This window comes from Aulonocara sp. 'chitande type north' Nkhata Bay, linkage group LG16 (assembly GCF_057382095.1).
Source record: "Aulonocara sp. 'chitande type north' Nkhata Bay isolate Kocher_YH1m ecotype deep benthic linkage group LG16, A_spYH_male_GT1.1, whole genome shotgun sequence".
Classification (NCBI taxonomy): domain Eukaryota; kingdom Metazoa; phylum Chordata; class Actinopteri; order Cichliformes; family Cichlidae; genus Aulonocara; species Aulonocara sp. 'chitande type north' Nkhata Bay.
In genome coordinates, this window is record NC_141359.1 from 20,344,119 (window position 1) to 20,371,133 (window position 27,015).

At 41.8% G+C, this 27,015-nt stretch overlaps 3 protein-coding genes across 6 annotated transcripts in view; 1 reads left to right on the forward strand and 2 right to left on the reverse strand.

Moving 5' to 3' along the window:
- The window catches only part of sytl5 (synaptotagmin-like 5), a 45,426-nt gene extending 35,353 nt beyond the window's left edge, over window positions 1-10,073 (reverse strand). For all 3 annotated transcript variants that reach the window (XM_086266905.1, XM_086266906.1, XM_086266903.1), the window contains exon 1: window positions 9,947-10,073. The gene's annotated coding sequence lies outside the window, so the exon portion shown is untranslated. The remainder of the gene's footprint in view (window positions 1-9,946) is intronic.
- Window positions 10,074-12,184: 2,111 nt separating this feature from the next.
- Window positions 12,185-16,441, forward strand: LOC147311385 (dynein light chain Tctex-type 3-like). Of its 2 annotated transcripts, none has more exons than XM_086266333.1 (5): window positions 12,185-12,353; window positions 13,801-13,842; window positions 13,938-14,061; window positions 14,179-14,256; window positions 14,723-15,499. In XM_086266333.1, exons 1-5 carry the CDS (start codon window positions 12,327-12,329, stop codon window positions 14,731-14,733), a joined length of 282 nt encoding a protein of 93 aa, XP_086122459.1. In that variant the 5' UTR covers window positions 12,185-12,326; the 3' UTR covers window positions 14,734-15,499. The 2 variants fall into 2 exon arrangements, with proteins under 2 accessions (XP_086122459.1, XP_086122458.1); XM_086266332.1 differs by lacking the exon at window positions 14,723-15,499 and adding an exon at window positions 15,514-16,441 and having other exon boundaries at window positions 12,187-12,353.
- A 1,103-nt stretch (window positions 16,442-17,544) lies between these two features.
- On the reverse strand, window positions 17,545-26,752 carry xk (X-linked Kx blood group antigen, Kell and VPS13A binding protein). Its single transcript, XM_086266331.1, has 3 exons — window positions 26,274-26,752; window positions 22,348-22,610; window positions 17,545-19,600 (listed from the first exon to the last, which is right to left on the reverse strand). Exons 1-3 carry the CDS (start codon window positions 26,516-26,518, stop codon window positions 18,672-18,674), a joined length of 1,437 nt encoding a protein of 478 aa, XP_086122457.1. The 5' UTR covers window positions 26,519-26,752; the 3' UTR covers window positions 17,545-18,671.
- Between the last annotated feature and the right edge of the window lie 263 nt (window positions 26,753-27,015).

Genomic DNA, 27,015 nt, shown 5'->3' on the forward strand with positions numbered 1-27,015 from the left:
GATTACTGTTGCCTAAAACTAAGAGCTCCTCCAGCGTTTGGCAATCAGGACAAGAAACCATATTGTTCCTCCTGATCCAAGGTTTGACTAATGGACAGACTCTCCTACCCAATACCCTGGCCTTCCTTTCCAGGGAGGCTGAGGAGTATGGCCCCCTCTGTAATTCTACCATACCTCCAGCACCACTTGTTAAAAATAGGCACCACCACCTCAGACCTCCATGCAGACAGACCACAGCATCCAGAACTTCAGGCCCCAGGGGGCCCTGCTATGAGGAGTGGTTTAACTACCTCAGTGAGATTTTCCCCAGTGATGTGCAAGCCATCCCCTTTTCCTGGGAATCCTCAAAGTATTCCACTGTACACTGTATCATGTTCCCCTCCCAAGTCACCTTATGGTTTGCCAGATTTGCTTTTAGGCTGACACTGGCCTACCACAGCTAGGTTTTTGCTTCAGCTGTTCGGCCAGCGCCGCACTGCATCTGGAGTCCCACAGGCCAACCAAACCCAATAGGAATTCTCGTTCAGCTTGATGACTCACTTCCTCCATCTGATTCATGCAGGAACGAAGATGGAGTGCTTTGTAATTGTTGGAGTAACTGCAGTTTTGTTTGGTAATCTACACTGAAGCTGATATGGGTTTTGAGGTCTTGTCTTATACAAGAGGATACAAAAAGAGCTGTCATGTTTACAGTGAACGGTGTACTGAACAGTTAAGACATTTGAAGGTAAACAACAAGACGAGAGGGAAAAGGGTTGGTTTATAGTGTGTGGGCTGCACACAATGCACTGTAAGCAATAATACACCGTGTCAAGACAATGCAGCTAGCAGTCATATTACAGAAGACAGCCCATATGAACAATGGAAGATGTTATATGAGCAGCACAGACTCAGAATGAAACTCTGACAAGAATCTCACATTGTAATTGAAATTGTTACTGCCAGGTCTGAATCAATCTGCAGCATCACATTGACAAAAAGAATTCAGCTTGCCCCTAGAATGACCTCAGAGTGACTGAAATCAACAAGATATGATGTTTTTTAAGGGTAAAACCAAGAACCAACAGCTGCAAACACTGCAAAGCCTACAACACTGAATTACATCTGCAAATTGATCTGTTTGTACTTCTCTTGCTTTATAAAAGTGCATGATGACAAAATGTATACCCACTTACAAGACTTAATTTAGAAAATGGTTCTCACAACTACACCAGCAGACGTGTAAAACACCTGCTGAAATAAGACAAGCCTCTGATGTAAATCAAAATAATGATTTAACCTGTATTATTACATTTGTTTCCTTAGATTCTGCGTGGCCAGTGACAGAGATGCCATTTGGTCCTTCAGTCTTCAGTATGATCAGCTGCTCTCATTTCTGCAGTGTGAAAGCTGCCAGTTTATTCTGGCAGGACTGAAAAGCAGCAGTAAAATTGTCCAGAACTGAAGCCACAGTCTGGCGCCTGTTCCTCAAATCTGGCACTGTTTAGAAACTGTGAGACGGTTCAAGTGCAGGAAGTCTGTTTGTTGGATAAACAAAGATTTTCACTGCAGAGAGTCTGAAATCTTTTACTCTTTGCCATCATACCCTCTGATGAGGGGAGGCAGATTTTAAAGAACAGATTAAACTAAGATTTAAAAATGTTGTCTTTATGTTTCGAGAAAACTTTACATAGTCAGATATGTAATAGATTTGCATGCTGCCAGTGCGCAAACACTTAAAGAACAAGAGACAAGAGCTTTTAGATTGAGGCAGGATCTCATTAACCCAGTTTCTGCTGCCACTGCTGCTTCTTCTTCGAGAGGAGAGGAGTGAGAGAAATGTTCGGGTTAAACCAGCTCCCTTCACTAACATGGTTGACTATTTCATAACACTCCAGTCCAACCAAATTGTACTTTCCTTCATCTTTTCAAGACACTACAAGCTAATGGACAGAAGGGAGATCCTCTGCATGCATGCGTGCGTACATGTTCATAGCAGCATTAGTATTAATCACAGCGTAACAACTGAACAGCATGTGTAATTTAAGGCTGGGCAGATGCTAATGGATTATGAAAATTCGTATGATAAGCCCTGCATCATTTCGGCTTTATTGCGCTGTATGCTGGTACATTAGCATAGCTGGAAAATCTAGACAGATGCACAATGAAATTCAGTGTTAAGCGTCTGGGCTGGCAGAGCCTCCACAGCAGATCGATGAATAAAGATCTTCTAGCAAAGACAAACTGCTGTTTAGACAGACAGGTGGGACCTGAATCCTCCGGATTTAAAGCACTTCTGGATGTTATTTATCCCCATAACGTGTTAGAGCATGCATTTATAATTTTCCTAAGGATTATGTTGTTAATGGCCATGACATACATTCATCTGAAATGGAACAAAACATTTTCTGTTCTATATGCCAGCTCCTGGCATCCCACATGCTTGTGGAAAATCCAGGCTAGGAGCCAAAACAACTGCTCCTCAAAATAATTAGCATTCAGCAACCAATATTTAGAGCACAGGACGTTTTGACAGAAAGGGCATCCTGCTCTGCATTTCAGAGCAACCACAGACAATTACTGATTTCTCACATAGGCTGGAAAAAGGTTTTGTTTTGAAGTTCAAAGATGCCCCTCCAACTCGCAATTAGAAAGCGTTACCAAAGAAGCAGCTAACAGGTTTGTTCATGCCTTATATTGCTTTAATTGTGCTTAATTTGTGGATTAGTCATTTTTACGAAAGGGTGTCATGTTGTGAAACATCACTTTGCACTCTTATAAAGCAAGACTAAAGCTGCCAGAAGGAATGGGAGACTTCAAATTAGTACAAAAATTCAAGACACAAGACTGGGAACTTTGATTTGGCAGATTTTTAACAGCAGCTAAACTTGCTGATGCAACCCCAAAGAGTTTCGTTTTCCTTCTTGGTTTGGACTGGGGATCTTCTATTAGAAGACTTCTTATAGATTATAGATTTACAGTCACTCAAAGTTCTCAAGGTCTAAAGCCTCAGTTACGTGGGAAAAAGTGTAGTCCTCGACTTGTTGGAAAGCGGTCCCTAGAGGTTACTGTCTGTTGCTAGGTGAAACAGGGCACAAAGAGAAAAATCTTTGTGATTGCTGTGGTCACTAACAGACTCCCACAGTCGCCTGTAATTTGCATGGAAGATGGCAATTTGCCTGCAAACAGCTGTAAAGACCAAGCAGTAACAAAACTTGATACGTAAACTGGAAACAAAGACTTCCAAACATGTAACTTTTACTTTAACTGCAAACTGTCATTTCAGGTTCGCATTGCACTAGCACTTAGCGATTGGTTGGAGAGTAGTTGGCGTTTTCTATACAGACTACAGGTGATGACGGCAATCTGCCAGCAACCAAAGCGATCACAAGTAGATTTTTGGTGTACCGCCATTTAGCTTTTTGTGAAAATTTCGCCTAACTGCCAGCAACCTCCAGCAAACACTTGCCAACTACAGATTGGGAAATGCAACTTTTTTCTAGTGTCCCATGGTTAGTAGTGGTTCACAAACTGGTCTCTAGAGCCTACACAATTAGGGCTTTAGCAGTCAATTTAACAGCGACTGACATCAGTCAGGAAGGATTGGAATACTGTTTTTATCCTAGCAACAAGTGGTTGCCAGGTGGTTGCCAACCAGTCTCTAGGCATGTGTGATCAGGGCCCAGCATACTAACCTAATGTGAGCTAGGTTCTGCTCATAAGCAGGCTACTGTAATTAGCAGGCAGCTTGAAGAACAACTAGAAGCCTTTCAAAGCCTGCTCACCAACACATTTCCAGTATTATATCAGGAGGGTCTATGAAGAACTATTTCTGTATTTAATTCAGTAGACAAACCAACATTCACACCCACGTAAATCTCCAGCTGCATGGATTTGAAAGTGAGCCAAGGTTAACTATGTGTTAGCAAATGATCTCTGAAGTCTACAAATTATTAGTCAAATATTTATAAATCTTCAATAATCTCTAACTTATGCAACTTTCGAAATCACGCTGCACTGGATGTGTTGCGACATATAAAAATGTGAGTCAATGAACTGTAACGTCATTGGAGGAACTAAAACAGCTAATTAATGAGCTCAAATGAATTAAAAACTCCAACATGATCTGACCTTAATGTAAGAAGAGGACTACTAAAGACACAAAACAAAAACACAACTGCATTTCTCAGAACCAACAAAACCAATACGGACTTTGCCCTTGTCGACAAATATGGGTGAGGTCGGCGGAAAATTTAACCGAAACTTCTGATTAATGTTCAGGATTACATGATTCAAATGTACACAGCAACGAGGACTATGTTATAATCCTACACCTGTGAGTCTCCGTCTGTTATGACGACATAAAGGCAGTGACCTCCTGTCTCATTCTGATAAAAGTCCTTGTTGACCAGATGAAATATAAAACCTCGCCTTTTTCTTCAGCAGCAGGTAAACATTGACTTCAGATTCAGCTTTATGTTTTCCAAACCTGCGCTTACTGGAAACAAAAGTCTATTCGCTTAGAGCTTAGCAGCTAGCCTTTATTAGGAGTCCCAATTCTTTTGATTATTGGCTCCATTGTCAAAAAGTTACTTTACTAATAGAGTTTAACAGCATGTCACATCGATTTTAGGAAGATTAAGTCGACTCCTAGCATCCAAATATCAAGATTTAACTCTAAAGCTCAAATCCAGTTGATTTCCATTTAACTAGAACACATTTTAGAAGCAAAATGCCAAATAATTAAATGATAAATAACAGTCATTCAACTCTGTAATACCCCATTTGTTGGTTTTCAAACATATAGCGCTTTTTAATCAGTAGTTTTCCATTCAGCATTCATAACTCTGCAGTCATTTCACAGCCCAGGTTTATTGCACATTTCCATTAATTCCTCACATCCATTCACGTCACTGCAGCTGGTTAAAATAGTTATGATTAAACACCGTAATGTGCACGAAATGTCAACAATGAATTTAATTAATGCCTGTGTTACATGTACACCGTGCTGGGTGGATTTTCTTCACTGGCACATCCCGGTCAGCATGCTGAGTGCTGTGAAACACTAAGATAAGGATACAACTTTAAATAAAAAAGGGGCATTTTCAGTGTTTGTACTCTGTGTTTAGGTTCAAGTGTCCCATCATCCCACTGCAGCGCCCACAGAGGCATGTGTCCACACATTCAAGGTTTATGGAGGGCGACAGTGAGGCATCACTCCCTGACCAGCAATCTATTACTCAACTGAGCCCTTTCCCTCAGCACTGCCTCCAAATTACATTTCTGCTGTCGAGATGCTTTTCCCCTCCCCTCCCACATCCGCGGGGTTGTTGTTTGGACAGGTTGCCTACTGATTCCCTTGCTGCTGCTGTGATTGAACAAGGATGCGGTGCATCTCTGAGGCCACGCGGGGCTATAGGCTGCATACCAAACGGGCAAGCAGCATGCGTTTGGAGAGCTTTGGATGAGAGCGCCATCAGTGAGTGGGAGGGAGGGAAACCCCGCACAACACTGCACTACAGAGATCAGACATTCAGTGCAGCAGCATGGAGGAGCTTTGTTTCAGCACCTCAGGCATCAGCAGTTAATCTGAATGTAATTGTGCACCAATCTTAAACACAATATGACTCGCGCTTTAAAGGACGACAGTTTGATGTGTGAATCTCCATAATTCTTTAAGACATCTGTGAAAATATGAGTAAATGAACAATGCAGAGAGACGTTGTTTAAGAGGCAAAGAGGGTTCCCTACAGAGGCGGAGAATAACAACTAAAAAAAAAGGATTTCAAGTTTCCAGGCTTTCTAGGAAACTGCAAGCACATTATGTATTTTTAGCCCCAGCTCATTCATATGTCTCATTAACAGAGAGATGAAGCTTGAAATATTAGGGACTGCAAGTATGAGATATTTCCAAACTGGTAAAATTACAAGAAAAGACTGTATCAAAATAAAATCTATCACTAACCCTTCTGCAAGAAATCAGTTCATTGTTTGTTTAAATCTGTTTCAATATGGTAAAAAGCTGTTACAAAGAACAAAACTATAGACTTTATTTAGCCAGATTTTATGTCTTTTGTGTGATTTTAGGCCCATTGTGTTAAGAGAATATTCAAATATTTAAAAAATAACTGTTAAGTTAGACATGTGAGGGTGAAGAATATTAATGCATGACATATTGTTATTACTCGGCTCATATCAAGTTTATTTTGCCTTCCTAAAGCTTCATGCCACCATCTTGCAAATCCATGTTCTGCACTCCACTTAAATTAAATCCATTATATTAAAACAGAGGTGAATAAAACTGACCATTTGAAGAGACATTGACTTTATGTCCTCTCCTAAACTTCTGGTTTCACTAGAGCTTTGTGTGCGTGTTGCTGTAAAGGGAGGGCAGGGTGAAGAGGGAGAAGCGACAGGAAGCCATTTCACAAAGAAAGTCTTGAACACATTACTATAAATTTAGTCCTAAAGAGGAAATTTTAAGGAAAACAAAAGTCACACAAAGGTTAACATTGCTTTAACTGCTGAGCTCATATCCATCCACTTAAGGTCACTAATTACGGTACTTCCAATCGCTCGATGCAGTCTAAACAAGGCTCATCTGCTGGTCGCTTTGTGAAGGAGATAAATGGAGGAAATAAACTCGCTGGTGTGCAGTATGCATTATGGTGGGTGGATATAGTTCCATTAACTAGTATACATTAACCCGTTCCACTTACCTGCCCCAGTGACAACCGTATCAGTTACTGGTGATCACATGAAAGGGACTATATGACGACACAGCCTAGAGATCACCACATGTTGTTTTTCACCCACAGACATAAACATGAATGTTTGTTTAAGACACTTTCTGAAGACAGAAGCCATGGCCATCTTTTATATACAGTTTATGGACAAAGCCAAGGGAATGAATTAAATATTTTATGGATACAGCAAGTCAGGTGTGAGGCTTAGCTACTCTTCTTTTATCCAGCTCTATAACCTTCAACTTGAACATTTTATCATACAGCCTAAGAAATCCTTACTCCAGCTTACTCCCACAGTTCAAAGACATGTAGTTAGTGACGTTAGTTTAACTGGTGATTTTTAATTGCCCATTGGTGTGAATGTGAATGGTTGTCTGTCTCTCTGTGTTAGCTCTGCGACAGGCTAACAACCTGTACAGGGTGTACCCCTTGATTCGAACTATGGTAGCTGGGATAGTCTCCAAAAACCCTCCCTCCACTCCCTCAGGACCCTGAATCGGTTAGGCAGACAAGAATGGAAGGAAGCGTAAGAAATCAGAGGACTTTGGCTCTCAGACTCCAGAAAATATCTTCACATATTTTCTCATGTAAAAAAAAATAGAAATGATTATGACCACACCAAGTTTAGATTGAGGCTTTAAATGCTGCACTGAGCAACATTTTACCATCTTCCCAAAGAAGCTTCACCTTCTTTATCTGTAACAACAACAAGATCTCACAGCTCACGACAACGCTGCGAGCATCAACCACAAGCGCAGCATGAGCTAGTCAGATACTGCAATCTAGACAGCTACAGAAAGGTGGTGCAGCTGTCTAGTTTGCTTTTTGAAATACGACTTTGTAGAAAGTATGACATATTTGTGGTATAATAGTTTTGTCTCAAGTCAATCTGATACAAAGAGCCACACCATGACTCAAACTTTAAGCAGAGGTTTTGGATTTGCAGCACACAAGTATCAGTCTGGCACATTTGGCTGCAGCCTGCAGTGTCTGTCACAAGAATGCATGTGCGAGCAAATGTATGTGCACACATACAAATGCACGCACACACTCCTCTATCCTGTGCCGGCAGATCCCGGAGACCTCTAATGCTGTGTGACTGCAATCCCCAGGGATTCTTTCTGCACTACTGGATGAGCTCCCCTGCCTTTGTGTTAAGACATCAGGGAATCCCTACATTCGCTTGCTTCTCTCATTCTTTATTTGCCCATTTGTTCCCCTCACAACCCCCACAGCGGGTGTGCTGCATGAAGGTTCGGTTATCATCACCGAGGTACCCTGCTCGAGACTACGATACAACAGCCTCAAATGATAACCGCACCTATTGCTTAGAGGAGCCGAATGAACCAATTTAGGGAAGCGTCAGTATGACAAATTACAGTACGGCAGGATAATTTCTTACACTGCAATGGCTTGTTGTTTATGAAGGAAACAGCAGTGTACATTTTGGATCTTTCACATTTGCCTTTAGGGGTTCATAATAAAAATTATGCAATATATGAGCTCATTAGCTCAGCAGTGTTGTTTAAATCTACTCAGTGGACGGGGCTGACAGATGAAAACGTTGCCAGTTCTCGTCTGAATCTACTTTGTCAGTGTTAAGTAGCCACTCTGGACAGCAGCCAACCCTGTCTGAGGTCTAAGAGCCACTTGGGAAAGTTGAATTGGGCTTTTCTATTTTCACATTATACTGGCTGTTAAGATGTAACACTTGAGGCCAAATAAGAAAAGTAAATACAATTTAATTATGGATCAGCCCACATGTCTGACCTAAGGAGCAAACTTGCTCCTCATTTCAATGGGTGCTTCAAATATTTTTTTTTTTAAATCAAATATTGCAAATTCAAACAAGTGACAAATTAAAAAAGAAAAAGAAAGAAAAAACTGTTATTTTGATTACACGAGAAAGAAATTAAAAGGGTTTTTTTCACCAGTTGTGTAAATATCATTAGGTGATTTCTTGTTGCTTGGATATTTCAAAAAGTATTCAACTTCATCCTCTCTAAATCAAAAATTATTTAGCACTTAAAAAAAAAAACCCATCTACAAACAAATAATTCACTCTGGAGCCTAAATCACTGATGAAAAAATGAACTATTCTTGAGTGAAAGCTCACTATTACGCTGTTGATTCAGACAAAACAAGGCAATCAGAAAACATCCTTTTTGCCACTTTTTCCTCAATTTTCTGTCATTTTGTATCCCGAAACAAAAACACACAAATATGCATTTGAGTCACCGATGATTACTTATTCTCCACGGCTGAGGCCCCAAATTGATGGAAAGCCAACCAAGCATAAAATATTAATAAATAAATCCTGCATACATCATGTTTTCCTGTTGGTAGCTGAGCAGAGGGTTTTTTTTTTACATCCTGCAGCTGACAACATTTCAACCACCAAATGGAAGAAGAACTTCTCATTTCTGAATCACCCACATGCACCTCTGCTCATCTGAAGCAAAACCCACCTCTGAACAGCAGAATGAGGTCAGCCTGTTTCTTTATCAGCGCAGCCAGAGTACAATGAGCACTGTGTCACACAACCAGCCCAGCCTCCATACATTCAGCAGCATCCCGAGGCCACTGCTGTGCGCCTGTCACCTTTACGGTGAAATCCCCATGAAAAGACCTGGTGGGATATCCTGGTGACTCCGCGGACAAGGTCATCACTAATTAGGCTAAAACTCGGTTTATTATAAGAATAGGATGAAACAGCCTTGTTACACGGTCACTTCTTATCACATCAAACCCAGCTCAGATCACTTGATCTAAACACGCATTGTTTGTGCTTTATTTATGTTTCACATCATCTTTAACAGCTCTTCGGTCTGCTGGAACAAGTTCAGCAGTGCAACACATTCTCAACAGGTTATTAAATTAACGAACAGGTAAATCTACCGTCGAAATCAGCGGAGGCAAGAAGGGAAATACCAGCTTTCTGCTGCAATGCACCTGCCCAAACGCGCCTAACTTTAGGTAAGAAGCGGGGCTGTCTGGACCCACTGATGTGTGCTGAGTCCTCTGAGGTCGTGGTCGTGATGGTGGACGGAGAGAGCCCCCTCCCCTCCTCTTTCGTCCCCGCAAAACAAGGAAAAGGCACAAATAAAACATCAGGAACTGCGAACAAGCTGCACTGCTGACCATATGTGCCGTATGCAACGCGCCGGTGTTTCAGCGTCCCGGAGCGCTGCCGGCTGACCTGCAGAGCGGCGGTGTCTTACCTGGTGTGCTCGCCTTTCACGGTGAGGGTCCGGAGGGGGGTGAGCACGGCCGGCTGCGGAGTCAGCCCGAGAATCATGAACCGTGTGAGAGCCTGTCGGTGCGCCTCAGCACCGTCTGAAGGCAGAGATCCACAGCCAGGGTGTTCCCGACAGGAGGGGGCGTGGTGTGTGTGTGTGTGTGTGTGTGTGTGTGTGTGAATGAGAGAGCCAGAGAGAAAGAGAGACAGAGAAATGGCTCTTTTCTGACAATGCGACATTCATTCTTTTTCTTCTTATTGTCCGTATAAATTAAACTTTAAAGGGCAAGTCGGTTCATAAAGCGCACACTGCAGTGCAGATCTAGGCTGAGGGAAACTCCCACTTGTCACTGCTACATTATGTATTATGGATTTCCCTGCTGGCATCCTCTGGGAGTCTGTATTTCTGTGGTAATGGCCGCAGGAGATGCCTGCTGTAGAGTGACTGTTTATTTACTAGTCTCACGAAGGACTGGGAGGGTTGATTATCTTTGGATAAAACACACAAATCAATATTAACAAGGCACACAACTTGTTTATGTCTGTGTGCCGCACACCTTTTGGTAAACAGTGCAGGAGTCTGAAATAAAAAGGATTTCTGGTTACATTTAAAATGTCAAACACAATCTGACTCATCCATCCACACACCAAGCAGCTGTATTTGTCTGTTTTTGTTCAACACACTGAGCAATCAGCCGCAAAATGGAAGTGAACTCTTTAATATAGTAACTCGTTAAAAAAACAGAACACCTACTGGGATCATTTGAAGGGTTAGAGATATGACTGAATAATAATTTAATCAAATTAAAAATGTTGCAACAAATCTGAAAAAATTAACAAATGCTTTTTGCCAGTCTGTGAAGCTGGGGGTCAGACACCCACCTTTACCCACAGCCCAGCCTTCATTGCTAGGCTCAGCCTTAGAGATGGCGCCGAGTAGAGTCGCTGCTCATTTGGCTCAGAAGGAGCTGCTTGAGGTGGTTCCCTCTGGAGGTTTTTCAGATATTTGCCCAACCTGAAAGAAACTCTGGGTTAGATCTAGAACCGACTGGGAAGGTCATTTATCTCATCTGGCACTGGAACCCCTCGGAATCCTGCAGGAGGAACTGGAAAGTGTTGCTGAAGAAGGGCGTCAACAACATCCTGTTTACCCTGCTGCAAAAAGTGACCCAAGGTCAGATAAGAGGAAGATAATGGATGGATGCTTAGCCATCATACCATTAAGCAAATGAAAATAATGCAGTATGATTGTTTTACAAGTAGGCTACAGCAAAATCCTATATGTAAAAGTAAAAAATGATCAGTCTAATAATTGTTCTAATCAATTAGATCATTTGGCTTTTGTGCAATCTTCTTTGTTTCTCCCCCAATACTTGTTCTTAAGTTTTATCAATGAACACCAAACAGTTTAACACACACACACAAAACAAAGTTGTGTGTAGTCTTTTCATTCCCGGTAACAAAGGGTAACACTTGGCTCAGAAGCATTGATCCAACTGTGTAAAATACACTTTCTGGCAATTACAAGGAACTTCTCCAGAAGGCTTTAATGCGCTGTGGTTGGGGAGGGGAGGCTTAAGAGGAAAACGCCAGGATTTTAACATTTTATCTTTATTTTAAATATCTCATTATGTTCTTTGGAAATCATTGTCCAGAACTTGGAAATCAATTGATGCTTCCTCCCTATCAGAATGGCACTTAATGCACAGATGAGAGAGAGAGAGAGATTTGTCTTGTGCAAAACAACAGTGATATGTAGTCCATAACAAATCTTATACTGAGTCTCTCTCAGTCTATTAAATGTAGAGATAGGTTTGACCAGGGCTTCCTGCCAGTCATCCTTTATAAATGCTGTTTAAATCCATTTCACTTCATTTATGGGCAACATTTGGCAGCTTGTTTGCATCAGAGGACGTGAGTAGAGAGTGAAATGTGTAATGGTGTGTGGGATATTTTCAGCCCTTTGGACCGGAGCATCATTTAAACACCACAGCTTACCTGAGTGTTGTTGCTGACCATGTTTATCCCCCCAAAAAAGAATAGTAATATAATAAGTATAGTCATTTTTCTAACATATTTGATGAATCTTAGTCATCCTAAAGGTTTCACAAATGTTTTCTCCTCTTGTGTTTCTCAGTATATTTCTTTCTGTGTGGCGCTTCTGTGCTAAAACGCTTTTGTAATGTCTGAACTGAGCCACTGAGAGGCGATACAGAGAAAACAGAGTCCCGCTTCAGGCTGCGGGTCCAGCTCTTCTCGTCGCTCGTCATCCGCGAACAAGAGGAAGTGAACAGGAACAATAACAGCCGACACACCGGAGACCACAAAGAGGGCAGGCAGTAGTGTTATCTGTGACGGCAGCGATGGAGGAGTATAACTCTGGAGAGGAGGTACGGCTTTCTTTATGAGCGAAGTTCATCCAAAGGTCCGCAGCCAGCAGTAAACTTACAGCTAAATTACCTAGCTGCTAGCTTAGCCTGTTAGCTAGGTGTGGTCCTGTTATCAGATTTATTTAAGGCGATAACATTTGTTTTAATTTAACCCAGCCTCAAATACAATGAAGGGAAAATGTGATCATGCAGTTAATCATCTGATATTAATATTAATAACAAATAATACAGCTTTCTCTATCCTCCTGATGCAAACATCCTTCATTGTGGTGCACTGACATTGCTTTCCAGGTCACAGGGATAGGAGACGAGGAGGCACAAATTGGAGAAATGAGAAAAGCCTTCAGGGGTGTCCAACTCCAGGCCTCAAGGGCCGGTGTCCTGCAGGTGTTAGATTTGTCCTTGATCCAACACAGCTGATTTAAATGACTAAATTTCCTCCTCAACATGTCTCGAAATTCTTTAGTGGCTGGTAATGAATAAATCATTGATATCTAAAACCTGCAGGACACTGGTCTTTGAGGCCTGGAGTTGGACACTTCTGTGGTTTGGTCTCAAATCTCCATTATACAAAGCAATAAATCCTCTGCTATACAAACAGGAAGCGCAGTAGGACAAGAACTTCCTGCTCTCATTAAAAATAAAATAAAATGGTTATTAGTTACTTGCAGAGGTGAGGGCAAGCTGACTCATTTAGTAATACTTAGTTTAACTGTGATTCAAAAATGTAATTCATGCAACTTTAATTTCAAAGCAGAATGTCGACCTTAATGAGAGTTCAGTGGTGCGTTTATGGGCACGTTATTTTAGAGAAAATACACACGCATATAAAATTACCGAAGCGTGCATTTAAAAACAAAACAAAACAAATGAAACATGGACTTGGATTTTTATGTGATTTATTTAGGATGATTTCCAGTTCAGATTATTTTTACTCAGATTAAAATGAAGTCTTTAACTTTCTTTTTAAACCAGCCGCCTATGACATCACCAGGTTTAATCAAAATGTACTTTTTGAAGTTTTCGCCAGTGAATTGTCAGAAAACAAATAAAACATCCAGGATACAAATGCACGTCTCTGTTCCTCTGTGTCATAGGAGTTCATTTGTGCAGTTGAAACTATGACGTATCCTATGATATTGGTGTCAAAGTTGCCTGTAAAACAGATTTTGGTTTGAAATTCTCACTTGTTTTTAATCTCGTGTACTGGGAAAAATATGATGAATTAAAAAGGGCCAAATTTCAGCCTGCCCTGTGTACTTCAAGGACCTGTAATGAGGACTATTTTTGTAGCATGAACATCAGATTTCGCATCACTTGATTAAATATACGAAAATGACCGCACACAAAATCTGTTGATGTTGAGGGATTCAGGTGGAGGCAGTGATTGAACATTCATGGAATAACCCGGATCCTCTTTGTGCTTCTTTTAAAACTGATCCTGCAGGTCGGCTTTAATCCCGATGAGATCAGTGTCTCGGTAAAAGAGGTATGTTCTCTAATCTTTGGAAACATTCATAATAAACAGTATTTTAAATGCAATCAGATGGATGGATGACTTCCTGTTTACTGATTTAATCTCAGTGCGTTGAAGGCGTCATCGGTGGAACAGATTATAACCAGAGTAAAGTCAACCAGTGGACGGCCAGTATAGTGGAGCATTCACTCACTCACCTGGTGAAACAAGGTCGGGCGTTCAAATACATAGGTGAGCAAGTCCCTGTGTTCGATAACGTGAGCTTCCAGGACATCAAGCTTATTTGTAGCGTTTGTGTGTGAAGGTAAGCGTGTGTTTGTTGTAAAGCCGCTCTCTGATCTGTCCCAGTGAACTGTACGATCATGCAGAAGAGCGGCGCTGGGCTCCACACAGCCAACTCCTGCTACTGGGACACAGCCACTGATGGTGAGACACTCAAAAAAACAAACAAAGATTATTTCAAAATCATTTAAATCCAATATTTTTAATTGGAAGTGGCACAAATGATAACACATTAGAGTGATGTGCCACTTTTTCTCCTCCACATCCAAGAGGAGAAAATAATCAGTTTTATCTAGTGATTTTTTTTTTTTTACTGATTTAAAACAAACAAAAAATAACCACAACAGTCAAAATACAGAGGTACTCAATCACCCACAGCATAAAATAGAGGAATGATCTTATAATAAAAATATAAGTAGATGGCCGGACCAGCACAGACCTGCCTGCAAGCAGATGAAATCATAATGAAACCTAAACGTGTTCTTGTAATTATTAATCCCATGGAGGAAATTAAAACTCCAAAAAAATATTTTCAGCACATGGAACAACTTAACTGTTTGATCTACACTCTGGACTTCGTCACCAGTTACTGGACTTCTAATTTTTTCAGACTTTCATTAAAACTGAAACGTCCCTGTCGACAGGGAGTGCTCCTAAAGAAGTTTCTGGGACTGCTTCACCCACGACCAAGGTTCATGGAGAAGAGGATAAGTTAAAGGCTCAGTTTCCCACACATGGATTAAGCCTAATCTTAGAAAACTTTGATTATGATTGCCATTGAAAGAAGTTTTTAGTCAAGGACTAGGCTTAAATAGACTGGAGAGACTGATCTTTTATTCTTTTCTCTATGTAGCTTAGAAGTTGGTGAAGTTGTGCCAGAAACCTCCTTTCTGGTTTTTGTTTTCAAATGTTAGAATAAATCACATTTTCTTGCTATAATGCAGAATCTCCATTTAACCTAACATACACAGAAGCTGGAGAACCCACACAGGCTCAGAGAGCGCCCAGAGAGGGGGTGAATTCAAACCCAGGACCTCCTTGCTATAAGGCAACAGTGCTAACCACCACACCACTGTGCTGCCAACTTGGAGCTATAATTGTGGAAATAACAATAATAATAGTTAATATCTGTGTTTGCATTTTACATATGACACTGATGTTACATTTTGGATTAAACCGGGTTAATTAATTTATGAGAGGTGGGTTGTAACACCCCCCAACACTCAGACCAGATTTGCCTCCCTTATGTTGATGCATGGTGCCATGGTTGTTGGTCAGTTTTTTTTTTTTTTGATCTATTGAATAACTTGCCCACAAAACTGGTTTATAAATGGAATCATAAAAACATGTATTTCATGTATGATTTGGAGTAATTTCCTCTGCTTGTCTGTGGGTTTTCAGGGAGCTGTACTGTCAGGTGGGAGAACCGCACCATGTACTGTGTGGTCAGTGTGTTTGCTGTAGCTGTGGCGCTGTGACAGCCCTGCGCCCACCTCTCCATCTTCGAACACTGTCATGTCTCAAACTTTGCTTGAATGACACTGAAGATCCTCTGATTATATACCCTCTGATAGACGCTGACCTACAAGTATCTATTTCTCCTTGCAGGCAGGAACAACAGTTTTGGTTTGTGAGTTGGCAGCCTGTGAATACGTGCAGGTCTGACAGTGACAACATGTTGTTTGGTCTGGACTGGAGTCATGATCTGCAAACAGACCTGTTTGGAAAGTACTTTTCAAACATGCTCAGGTGTTTTCTTTGGCCCAGAAGTACCACATGTTGACTGTATTTTTTTTTCCTGTTGTGTAAAAACAGATGACTGCTCTTTGTGTGCAGCAGGAAGTTTACATTTGTGTTTTTGACTGAAATATCTGAACATTCATTGGATTGTTTCTTATTAAATTTAGCACTGATATTCATCCCTCAGGAAAAACTATTTTAATTTTTAATTTTAATTGATGACATTCCTTCAGTCTCAACTGTGCTTTGTGCTGCTAATTAGAAAATGTTAGCATGTTTGCAACTTTGTCTCCTTCACTATGTTCCCTTAATAGAAACTGAACTATGACTACAAGAAGCTTTGTATGTTAGAGAAGCTCTGTTTAAGTAATCACTACAGTATACTGTATTTCTACTAGTCTATATTAATATTTTAATAAGTTATTGAAATGTTTAGACAAAACAACAGTGTTTTTCCTGTGATGCATTTAATGGTCAGTCCCTGTAACCAGGATTTTTTTTCTTTTCTTTTTTTTTTTTTTTTTAAGATCTTCTGTATTACTGTTGAGTTCAAGACTGTTTTTGTTGAATTTTGTCCAATAAAGTCCTTGTTGTTCCACTGTGTGTTTTCGTGAGCACTGATAAAGAAGCTGAAGGCCAACACCTTTGGATGAGAGGATGGATTTAACCAGTGTTGGAGTACAGCGTACTTGGTTTTTCACTCTAGTTTCTGGTCTCTTCATAGCACCACATTTGCTTAAACTTGCCTTCAACTCAGTGTAGCATATTTTTGTATACCACTTGGAGCATTGTGTATGCATTTCTGGCACTGCTCTGGAGTGATTCAGAGCGTACCTGGCTCAGAGAACTTTTCATATTAGTCATGTGGGGTTCCACAGGGCTCAATACTTGGGCCTCTGCTATTGGGAAGGATGACTGCTTTATTCAAATTTGAATTGAGTGTCTTGAGAAACTAAAAGCTTGCATGGCTCTAAATCTTAAGCCTAAGTCTTAAATTTTAAGAGGTGATTGTTTTTGTTTCTGATGTCACCGGTGGGACTTACCCTATGGCACAGTATGGATAGCCTACTGTCACAAACTTTTGTTTTAGGATGGACAGCGGCTTTAGACCGGATGGTCAGATCAGTGCAGTGGTGAAATCCAGCTTCTTTCAGGTGAGACAGTTGGTGAAGATTTAAAAAAAAAAAAAAAAAACAACATTGTTGAAATCTAATTTTAAAACCATAATCCACATCTTTACCATGGGATTACTGTAATTCTTTGTATGTTGGTGTTAGCCAGTCCTCCCTGTCTCATCTTCAGCTGGTGCACAATGCTGCCACACACTTTTTAACTGAAACACAAGTTATTCTCAACATTTACGTCAAATTTATTTTTATTTCTGATTAAATATCCTGATTTTCTCTGTGTCCACCTCCAACCCACTGAAAAGAAGTCTTTTATAAAGGGTGTGCCAATGCACCTTTGCTAAAGTAGATAATTAAGTAAACAGTGGGTGCCTTTAATTTGCATTTAGAGCATCCCACTAGCCACACAGATCCCTCCCAGGTCACTTCAGTAAGTCAGGATAGAGCAAAATTCACTAGTCATCTGCAAACGAGGATTTGCTAAAACAGGCAGTTTCACTGATCAACCACTAGAGGTCAGCACAGATTCACATTGCGTGACAGATCAAAATAATGCAAGACAATATTCACATATAAATATAAATTTAATTTCTTTTTTTTTTAAAGTACGACTTCATATTTTCAGTGCCTCCTTTTGTGTCTCTATATGTTTGATGTGTATATTAATTTTTTTGGCTTAAACAGTGCTTTTCTTATTTGTACAAACATAAGAAGCATTCATGTGATTCCCGAGGTCATCATCTCTCTGCAGACACGTTGCAAAAAGTAGTTAGTGCAAAAACAACCACAATCACATTCTCTCTCTATCTCTTGCTTTCTTAGTACATTAAAGATTGAAATAAGAATAAATACTTTTAACAGTTCAAAACACAGACTCTTTTTCAGTTAGATACAGTAAATGTTTCGCGTGCACTCAGTGTAAATTTTCCAACTAAAGAGACAGACAGACAGAAACACAGTTGACAGACATAATAGGCGAAAATAAGAAAAGGAAAATGCAAATACATCCAAACAAAGCACATCACTACAGCTGCTGCTGCTCAAAAAATGAACCAAACCACCAAAGTCCTTTCTTTTTTTGTGTAAACGTGCAAAAGCCATTGGGAATGTCCGTGCTTTACAGTAACAGTATGTCTGGCGATGGAACAGGCTCTTTTACAACGTGTGGCGATTAACATCTCATCATCAAACACGAGCACATCACGAAAGCAGCGCGTATTAATCTTAAAGCTCTTATTAAGGAGTACAAAAGCATAATTGTGGCCAAAAAAACTAGCACGGGGCCGGCTCTCCCCCTCCTCTGCAGAGTAACCAGTTACACCTCGTCTGAGGCTCCACACATGCACGCCTCCATGCCAAAGAGACACTAAATACAATCACTTCAAATGCATTGGCTCCTTGTGATCAGTAAATGCAGCATATACGTGGACACGGTCTCCGAACCTAAAGAAGAGAGTGAGGTGATGGTGCCTGTGAGTTTTTTCTTGGTTTTAAAGGCTGCAGGATGAATTGTTGGCATGTAGTCTGATAAGACAGGCTGCGCGTTTACAGCAAGGATAGCTCTCACGTTAAGGACACATTTGCTTCATGTAGAATTGCAATGGATGTATGAGGGATCCATGTGGCACTTAAAAAGATTAAAGAAGGTTAGATAATGTCCTCTTAATGGCACGTAAGAATAATTCTGATGCGTTAAACGGTGCAGGGTACACCGTGTCTAATGTCGCCATTTATTCCACCTCCTATGTTGCTGTCCATTTCGTTCGGCGTGTCGAAGGTGGTGTCATTGAGCATGTCATACGTCGTGTCGTTAGGCATGTCGTCTGTGCTGTCGCTGGCTGTGTCGTGGGGCCGCTGTGTGGCTGGCTCTTTTGGCGCAGATGGGGTCGGGGCCTCCTTCATCATGGGCCGGTTCTGTGGAGAGCCAGAGCTGCACATCAGGCAGAGAAGTGAGGAGCAATCCCAAAGGCCCTGGGTCATGCTGGAGGAGAAGAGCCTCCGACATGGGTGGCAGAATTGGTAGAAGACCAGCATGAAAAAGATGGCGATGGCGTAGGCTACCAGCAGCTGCAGCACCAGCAGCGGGGCACAGATGAACTTGTAGATGTCTGTTTTATAGATGTACCAGAGCAAGAGCAGCGAGGCATTTTCCACAAAACGCAACATGTAGTACACGGCCATGCGATACCAGTTCTGGGACTTGTTGATGAGGTCTGGGTCACTGAGTTTCACCTGCACGGCAGACCAGCAGAACATGTTGATGCCAGCGTAGAGGAACGTGAGCATGCAAAGCACGATGGTGGTTCCCACTCTGGTCAGAGTTTTTTCTATATTCTCAGGGAAAGGGGAGTGGCTCTGCCAGAACAGGATCCAGGGGTAGAGGAAGAAAACGAGGAAGTTCAGCAGAACCACGGGCAGGATCCAAAGCTGGAGCACCGAACTGAACAGGACCAAAACCACAACGCGAGTGGCGATCTCAAAGCTTCGCCACAGGAATATGCAAACATAAGCCATAGGCCGGACGTCCACTTCATAGTCATCATATTTGATCTTGATGGCCAATATGTTGCAGCGCAGGGCTCCATACACAATGGACAGGAGGGAGATCACCATCAGTGTGCCTGACATGCAGATAGAGACAGAGTCATTTTTTTAAAAAAGTTGGAAAAAATAAAACAAACAAATCTGCCTATAAATCAGTGAAAGCACGTTTCCAGTTTAGGATACTTTGCAGCTCATTCCATATAAACACTGCTTCGTTCCTGAAAAACTCTTCTACCAAGGTGAGTGTGTACATGAAGTACTGCGTTGCCAGATTTCTGAGAGAAAAAATATGATAATAGAGCTTTAAACTCACCATCTACTTTGTAAGGTACATCTCCTTAACTGGTAATTAAGATAAATATCTCAATCAATCAATCAATCAAAGCTTTATTCGTCACATGCAGGTTGCCCTGCAGTGAAATGGGACCCCCCCCCCCCGACCTTACACATATAGCACAAACATTACATGCAAACATACAGGTCGGAGATTGGTAGAATCAGAGAAAAAACATTGAAATGTACACTACAATGGGGAAAGTACAAGAGGAAAAAAAGAGACCCCAACTCATGCTATGCTTCCATGATAGGACAGCATGAGAACAGGAAACAAAAAAACTCCTCTGCACAAAAAAGCACATAAATGTCCACAGCACAACATTGTGAAGACATGACAAGCCACAGGGGTGGGTGGGGGGTGAGGAGTAATCCGAAGCGAACACAGCAGCCGCCCTGCACAGCGCTACCATTCCAGCGCGGCACACAGACCCGCCGTGTTCCCTCGCAGGAAACAAGCATCGAAGGCGTTGGAAAGGGAGGGGGGATGAGTGAGTGCCTATCAGTGTAAGTCTAAGTGTATGTGTGCGCGTGTCCATAGTTCAGCTGTCGCATGCAGCAACTCAATTTAGGCATTCGTACACGATCAAAGCAACCTGCTGAAGTTAAACTAAGCATCAGAATGGAGAAGAAGGATGTTTGCGTTCGTTTTTCAGAAACCGCTAATCTACTGGGATTTTCTAACAACTGTCTCCAGGGTTTACAGAGAATGAAAATAAGAAAATATCCACTGATGACTATGAAAGCTGTCACACAGTGTTATCACTGCAGTGACGTTGGAGCACTGACAGAACGTCTCACTCAAAGACAGATATGACAGGCCACTGCAGACTCATTTCACAGCTGGAAGAAAACAGACGTCCTGTGCATATAAAAGAAGCTTGGTATGAGTTTAAATTTCTGCTGTCAAAATTACTATGTTTTCTGTAATATTCGAGAACAGTAATAAGGCTGACATTTTTAGTTTATTACAGGATAGACTGAATCACAGGGAGAAGTGGATGAACCTTCACAGACATGATACCATTAACTTGGCATTTTCTGCACGTGAAACTAATCTGTGATTAGAGATTGCTAATTGAAACAAATCAAAAGCAGACTGAAGGTGTAGTTAAAGCTTTCTCCCCTAGGTACACAGTATTAAAGTAACAAGGCACAAAGCAGAGATAGGCCTCTAAATACATACAGGCCTAAAGTTTTAGGTTATTTCTCTATTTATAAACCCAAAAAGGTTAAAAGAAGAACAACATATCACAGTTTAATTACATGCAACATAATTTTATACAAACTAGTTTTCTTTCATAAAATATTTTACACATGCTGAGCCATTAACATCCCATTTAACACTTGTTACGGCCCTGGGCCTTGGAGAGAGTGAGACTACCCTTTTGTGCTTATGCAGATCACAGTGTGCCAGACCTCGCGGACGATTGGCTGCCTGGAGATCCCATAACCACTCCATGACCAATTGACTGGCTGATTGTCTGCACCGGGGAGTATAAAAGGCTGAAGATCCTTCACACTATGGTGAACTGCTGCTCTGAGGTGAACATGCAGTGGCCTCCTCGTCTGCTTTGCATGTGAAGCTTGTTTGTTAAACCTGTTTGCTGTGTTGCTCTTTGTTTAAACCTGGTATACAGCTGAACTTAGTTTCATTAGAGTTTTGTGATGCTGGCTTGCCTTAGTTAACCCTAAGCTTTTACTCTTGCCTGTTCTTTTCTGTTCTAAAACCCCTTATTTACTCAGATTTTGTGAGAGGGCTGGTGTATGTTTCTCCCCTCCTGTCGCCTAGCAGAGGGGGTCGTAACAACACTTCAGTTACTTTAGTTGGTTTATATACAAATTATGAGTGAAGTTAGACGGTTGTTTCTTCATGTGTTCACAGATCGATTTCAGAAAGATTTTAAAAAACAAAACAAAAAGCTGTTTGTGCTTTCCATGTAAGTGAACAATTTACACTCGCAAGAAAATAAAGATGGGATCTTAAATTGGCGGTATGAGTATAAATGACTATAGCAATATGGGACCATTATTTTAGGACAGATTTAAAATATGTAATTTAAGATTTTCATGTTCGGGCTATGACACAAAATAAGACTGAGATATTTATAAAATCTTTTATTTTGACCCAATTCAAAGACCAGATGTCCTAGTTTGACTGTTTGAACCCTTTACTCGATTTCTCCCAGGAATACTCAGGAATAGACCTGCTCACCCCCCCACTCCACATACACAGAAACACACACAGCCTGGCTCCCTGTTGGCAAACAGAATCACCATTTTCCATCTTTAGTATCAGAGAGGCGGTTACATAACACCACTTTGACTCATGAAAACATCCATTCTCTCATTTCCAATATCGCACTTAGCTGATCAGCCCACATTGTAGAGGACCTGTGACGGACTCTTAGCAGAGCCGGATGGGTGGATGATCCATAAAACTGTCCGGTCCCACACAAACACACGCTTACGTCATACGTGCTCCCCTCACCTCTTCCGATGGACACCCCTTGTTGCAGGACGCAGATGTAGAGCTGCAGCGTGAGCTGGGGGGCTGATCCCAGGAAGGCCTGAATGACAGAGGTGCGGGCAAAGGCCGCTCGGTGCGTAAACAGTTTCCCCTCTGCCTGCCCAACCTGCCGCTCCACCTCCTCTGCCTGACCCCTGCGGGGCATCTGCTTCTTTCTCGTGATGCTGACATAAGGCTCCTCCACGCGGCCCACGCTGCCGTAGATGCAGAAGGCCTCCAGACACCTGAAACAGGAGAGGAGATGAGCGTGTGCATCGGATTTCATCCACCTGATGAAAGTTGGATATATTGTACTGTCTCATTAACAACCCTCTAATCTAATAATTCAGCACAGTGTTGTAAAGGTAGTTCTCTTTATTTAATTTAGAAACACTGACCAGCATAAGGCAAATGAACTGTGCTTATCTTTTAATGGCCATAACAGCTCTTTAAGGAAAGGACTCATTTTCCTTCTAAGGCCGATTTAGTCCATTTCTCTGCTTGCTGATTATGTAGTCTTGTGAGTTTATGTGAGGTTGTACTTTACAGGAAAAATGCTATTATTCAGAGCTTAAATTTGATGTAACATAAAGTTTATTACTGTTTATAATAAGTATAGCTGAAGAATACATATAGCTTATTCTGCATATTAATTCAATGCTTGTTGCTCAGAATTATGAGCAGCTACAGAAGCCCAAAGAGCCAGGGGTAATTTTCATATGATCCTCATTTGGCTATCCATTATCTGTGTCAAATGAGGCCTCAATGACAGGACAGAGTCATGTATTGGCAAGTGCGACTCTAAAAACACTGAGGTGCATAGAGCGGGCAAAGCGCCAAAGGTTGAGGCAGCGTTGTCCTTGTCAAGCAGTGCTGATGCACAGCCGGTAAACAGCAAGTTGCAAGGATTTAGCCACAGGAGTGCTCAGGGACACACCGTTTATCAGCATGACTTACACTGAACAGACGTGCTTAGTGAACGCGTCACTGAGTTAGTAAAAATAAACGACGTCATTCAAGGGTGAATATCAGTCTCGCGCTCTGTCTCTGCAGAGCAAAGCATGTTGTCGGGAATACCTGAACACCTGCAATCCCATGTAACTATTCGACTATTGGTGATGCAAAATCCTGCAGATGTTTTCATTAAACAACAGAATTGTGAAAAAAATGTGATCACAGCGCCAGATGGCTCGATTTCACTATTTTTAAAACTGCAACTCTCCTGGGATTTTCACCGCAGATGTCTCTAGAGTTTACTCAGAGACATCTGAGTAAAAAACAACCAAAAAACCCATCGTGTCAGCAGCAGTGCTGCAGACGGTGATGCCAAAACGGTCGGGCTGGATGGAGATAAGAAAAAGGTTACGGTGACTTAGATAACCACTCTTAACTGCTGAGCAGAACAGCATCTTGCAGTGAAAAATGAGTCCGATCCTGAGACTGAAGCTGAAGATGTCAGCTGAATACAAAAAAGCTGTGGCTTTTCTGTTGGGGGAGGGGTGGTGTTGTCTTGTCATCTTGGCACACTTTGGGCTCATTAATATAAATTAGCAATTGTTTCAATGCCACAGCCTATTTTAGTGTTATTACTGGACATGTGCAGCCCTTTAGAGTTCAGCATGTTTTTATGGCTGCTCCCAGCCTGTCACAGAGCAAAAGCAACCTGGATTCATTATGAACATCATGATGAGTTTAGTAAAATGTCTGTCAAGCTACCAGATCTGAATCCTGTAGAACAGCTTAAAGACGTCGTAGAACAGGATCCTTTAGCTGACAAAACTCATGAACTTATGTAACAGGATCATGTAAACAGCTGTTTACAACACTCCAGGTCATATGATGAACTGCTGGCAGAATGATAGTCATATGCTTCAGTCACTCGTGTGTATTTGAAATCAGCATTTGCTCTCTTTTGCTCGTCTTTGGTCTCCACCAGCTCGCGAGGAAAACATCTGCTTTGGATTCATATTACAAGTGACCCAGTTCACTTGGTTATTTCACGTTTCTTGCTACGAAATATAGCAGTTATAACCACTATTTTTATATCCCCGATGACAGGTTGGGACACGTCACTTTATAAAGACTTCTGATGCACATCCAGTCATTTTGCTCTACAAGCAGGCCTGAAATACCACAGAAACTGCTCACTTCACAAAAGAAAAAAACAAGATTTCTCCAAATAAGCTTTCAAGAGTTAAAAGGTCATTTCACTCCCAGATCAGCTCTGCGTATTTGTCCCTTTAGCCTATGAGGCCTCTGTTCCCATTCATCTAGCAACATTTAGATTTTTGACCTGTAACATTACTGCAGAGTCACGAGTATTTAAAAAAAATGTTATTGGAGGTTTAAATACATCTTAAGGATAATTTGTTTAATAATTTTGCATACGCCCATTTAAAAATCCCACATCTATGCAATTTTTTGAAGCTTTTGCACTTGTTTAAGTTGTACATGAGCTTTAAATTATTTCGAGTTGCAGAAAAGGCGGAAGTAGACTTCTGTTATTTTGACAAACTACTCTTCAGCAACACTTTAGTGTTAAATAGATTAAAGAGCACTTCTCTTTAGGGCGACAACAGAAGAAATGATTACACCCAACGCAGACTTGTGAGAGATTTGAATACTTTCTCTGATGGTGACACACATCAAAATATCAGAGGTGTTGTTTTGGGAAGTCAAGAGGAGGAAGTGCTGCTGTGCTGTCTGCAGCAGAGAAAGAGAGAGACATTCCCCGGTCTGCTGTCAGAGATAAGGAGCCAGCAGTGACATGTGCTATTCTTAGATCTGGTCTTCACCGAGGAAGGATGTAGAGGTCTGAACAGTAATCATTTGAATGCAGTCGGGAGGGTAGGGAGGCTGTGCTGCTCAGTACGACTCTATTCACGAGCTGAATCATGAGGAGGCATAATTACCGTATGTGTGGCTGCAAATACTGGTTGTTTAGATTGTCAGGATTGCCTGTCACAGTTGTTATTAATATGGTCTATTAATTTTGGAAAATAGCAAAAGCTTGAATTGAATGAGGAAGATTAGAAAAACACCCATGAGTTTAATCAACTGCTCAAATAACCGATCTTAAAAGAGAAATGTACCAACCCATAACATAACCAACTTTGAACTAAGACAAGAGCAAGTCTTCCCATTTCATCACTGAATCACACACATAGTCTGTAAATCACTCTTCTGTCCATCTGGAAATGAATTAATCAACCAACTGCAAACCATGAGTGGGTTTTAATGAGTTTACCAGAGTCAGATTTCCTGCTGTTTGTATGTTTGATAGCAGTTTCATCTCTGTGTGTACAGCAGGGATGCTTTCTATGTACAGGATTGGGCTCAGGCTTATACAAAGAGGAAGACCGGGCCTATTATGATTTAAAGATTTCTCCGTGAGTGTGGAGCGACTCCAGTTAGGCTTCATAACGATGATTTAATGTCCTTTCAGTCAGAACAGTCATAAATCAGCTTTGCCCGAACGATCATGGCTGAAGGTGATCAAACTGGTAGAAGACCTTATTGTACTGTAAGTGCTTTGGCTCAGCAGCCTGCCAGCTGTGTATATATGTAACATATATCGATCAACAGTGGCAACATTGATCAGCCTTTTGCTTCCGAGCTGAACAACACGGACATACAGCACATCATGCGCCAGTATGTATGGAGCCAACCAGACAAAAGGCGAGAGAAAATGAAAACAACAGCATGTGCGCAATGCATTCATCGCACCATCTGTAAGCAGCTTATGCGCTGGCAGGCCTGGCATGTTTTTAAGAGGAAAAAAAACATCCGTGGGCACGACACCTGTGGGAGGTAAGAGACATGCCCTCGGCAGAACACAGTGGACACTGTGGATACAATGGGATCCAAGCTCCTGTTTGACAAACGGAGGTAAACATGTCAGCACTGACCTGACGATGGGACCGAGCTGCAAGATGTGCAACAGCAGAATGAGCGGTCTGTCTCTGCTCAGGTCCCGGTGGATGAAGGTGAGGGTGAGCTGCACGAGCACGGACGGTACGAGCGTGAAGAGGAGCGTGAGCCCCTGCCAGATCTGGTCTCCGGCGGAGCGGTACGTGGAGCTGAGGTACAGCGCTGCCGTGGTCTCGGCCGTGAACAGAGACACCGACACAAAGATGGAACTGGGGAATCGCATCCTCACTCACTCCGCCATTTGGGGAATGCGGCGCGCTGCTTCGCTCAGAGTCTGCACGTCCATAACGAAACCACCGAGTCGTCGGTTGGAGTGTTGGAGGAACGCCGCCGCAGGAGCAGCAGCTTGTCTGCGATATGTGAGGCAGGCGGGACAGGTTCACAGCCAAGTGTTGTCCCGGGGAGAGACTGCTGGGGGCGCAAGAAGCGCTGCGCTCTCCAGTGCGCACTGAAGCGCCAGTCAACGAGACGATAACGCCCCGAAGACTGATGTTACAATGGTGGTGCAAACATCTGCAGGGCCATGAGGCTAAGAGTTTCAATTACAATTCACTAACCAGCTTACTCATTTTTTGGACAATTTCACAGGCCTACTAATCTATCCATCATGGAGCCAGAAAGCCCAAATACTAATGTCACGTAAAATTAAACATAAAACAAACAAATAAACAACAACCATGAGCTATGACTAGTCTGTAAGGAAGGAAAAGCTTACAATTC

Bases quoted from the DNA above. Each gene is read 5' to 3' on its own strand.
- LOC147311385 (XM_086266332.1), top strand. From the start codon at position 12,327: ATGGAGGAGTATAACTCTGGAGAGGAG. The intron at 12,354-13,800 runs GTACGGCTTTCT...CTGATCCTGCAG, and splicing joins AGTATAACTCTGGAGAGGAG to GTCGGCTTTAATCCCGATGA. The intron at 14,062-14,178 runs GTGAGCAAGTCC...GATCTGTCCCAG, and splicing joins TCGGGCGTTCAAATACATAG to TGAACTGTACGATCATGCAG.
- xk (XM_086266331.1), bottom strand. From the start codon at position 26,518: ATGCGATTCCCCAGTTCCATCTTTGTGTCGGTGTCTCTGTTCACGGCC. The intron at 22,611-26,273 runs GTCAGTGCTGAC...CTCCTGTTTCAG, and splicing joins CAGCTCGGTCCCATCGTCAG to GTGTCTGGAGGCCTTCTGCA. The intron at 19,601-22,347 runs GTGAGGGGAGCA...TCTGCATGTCAG, and splicing joins AGGGGTGTCCATCGGAAGAG to GCACACTGATGGTGATCTCC.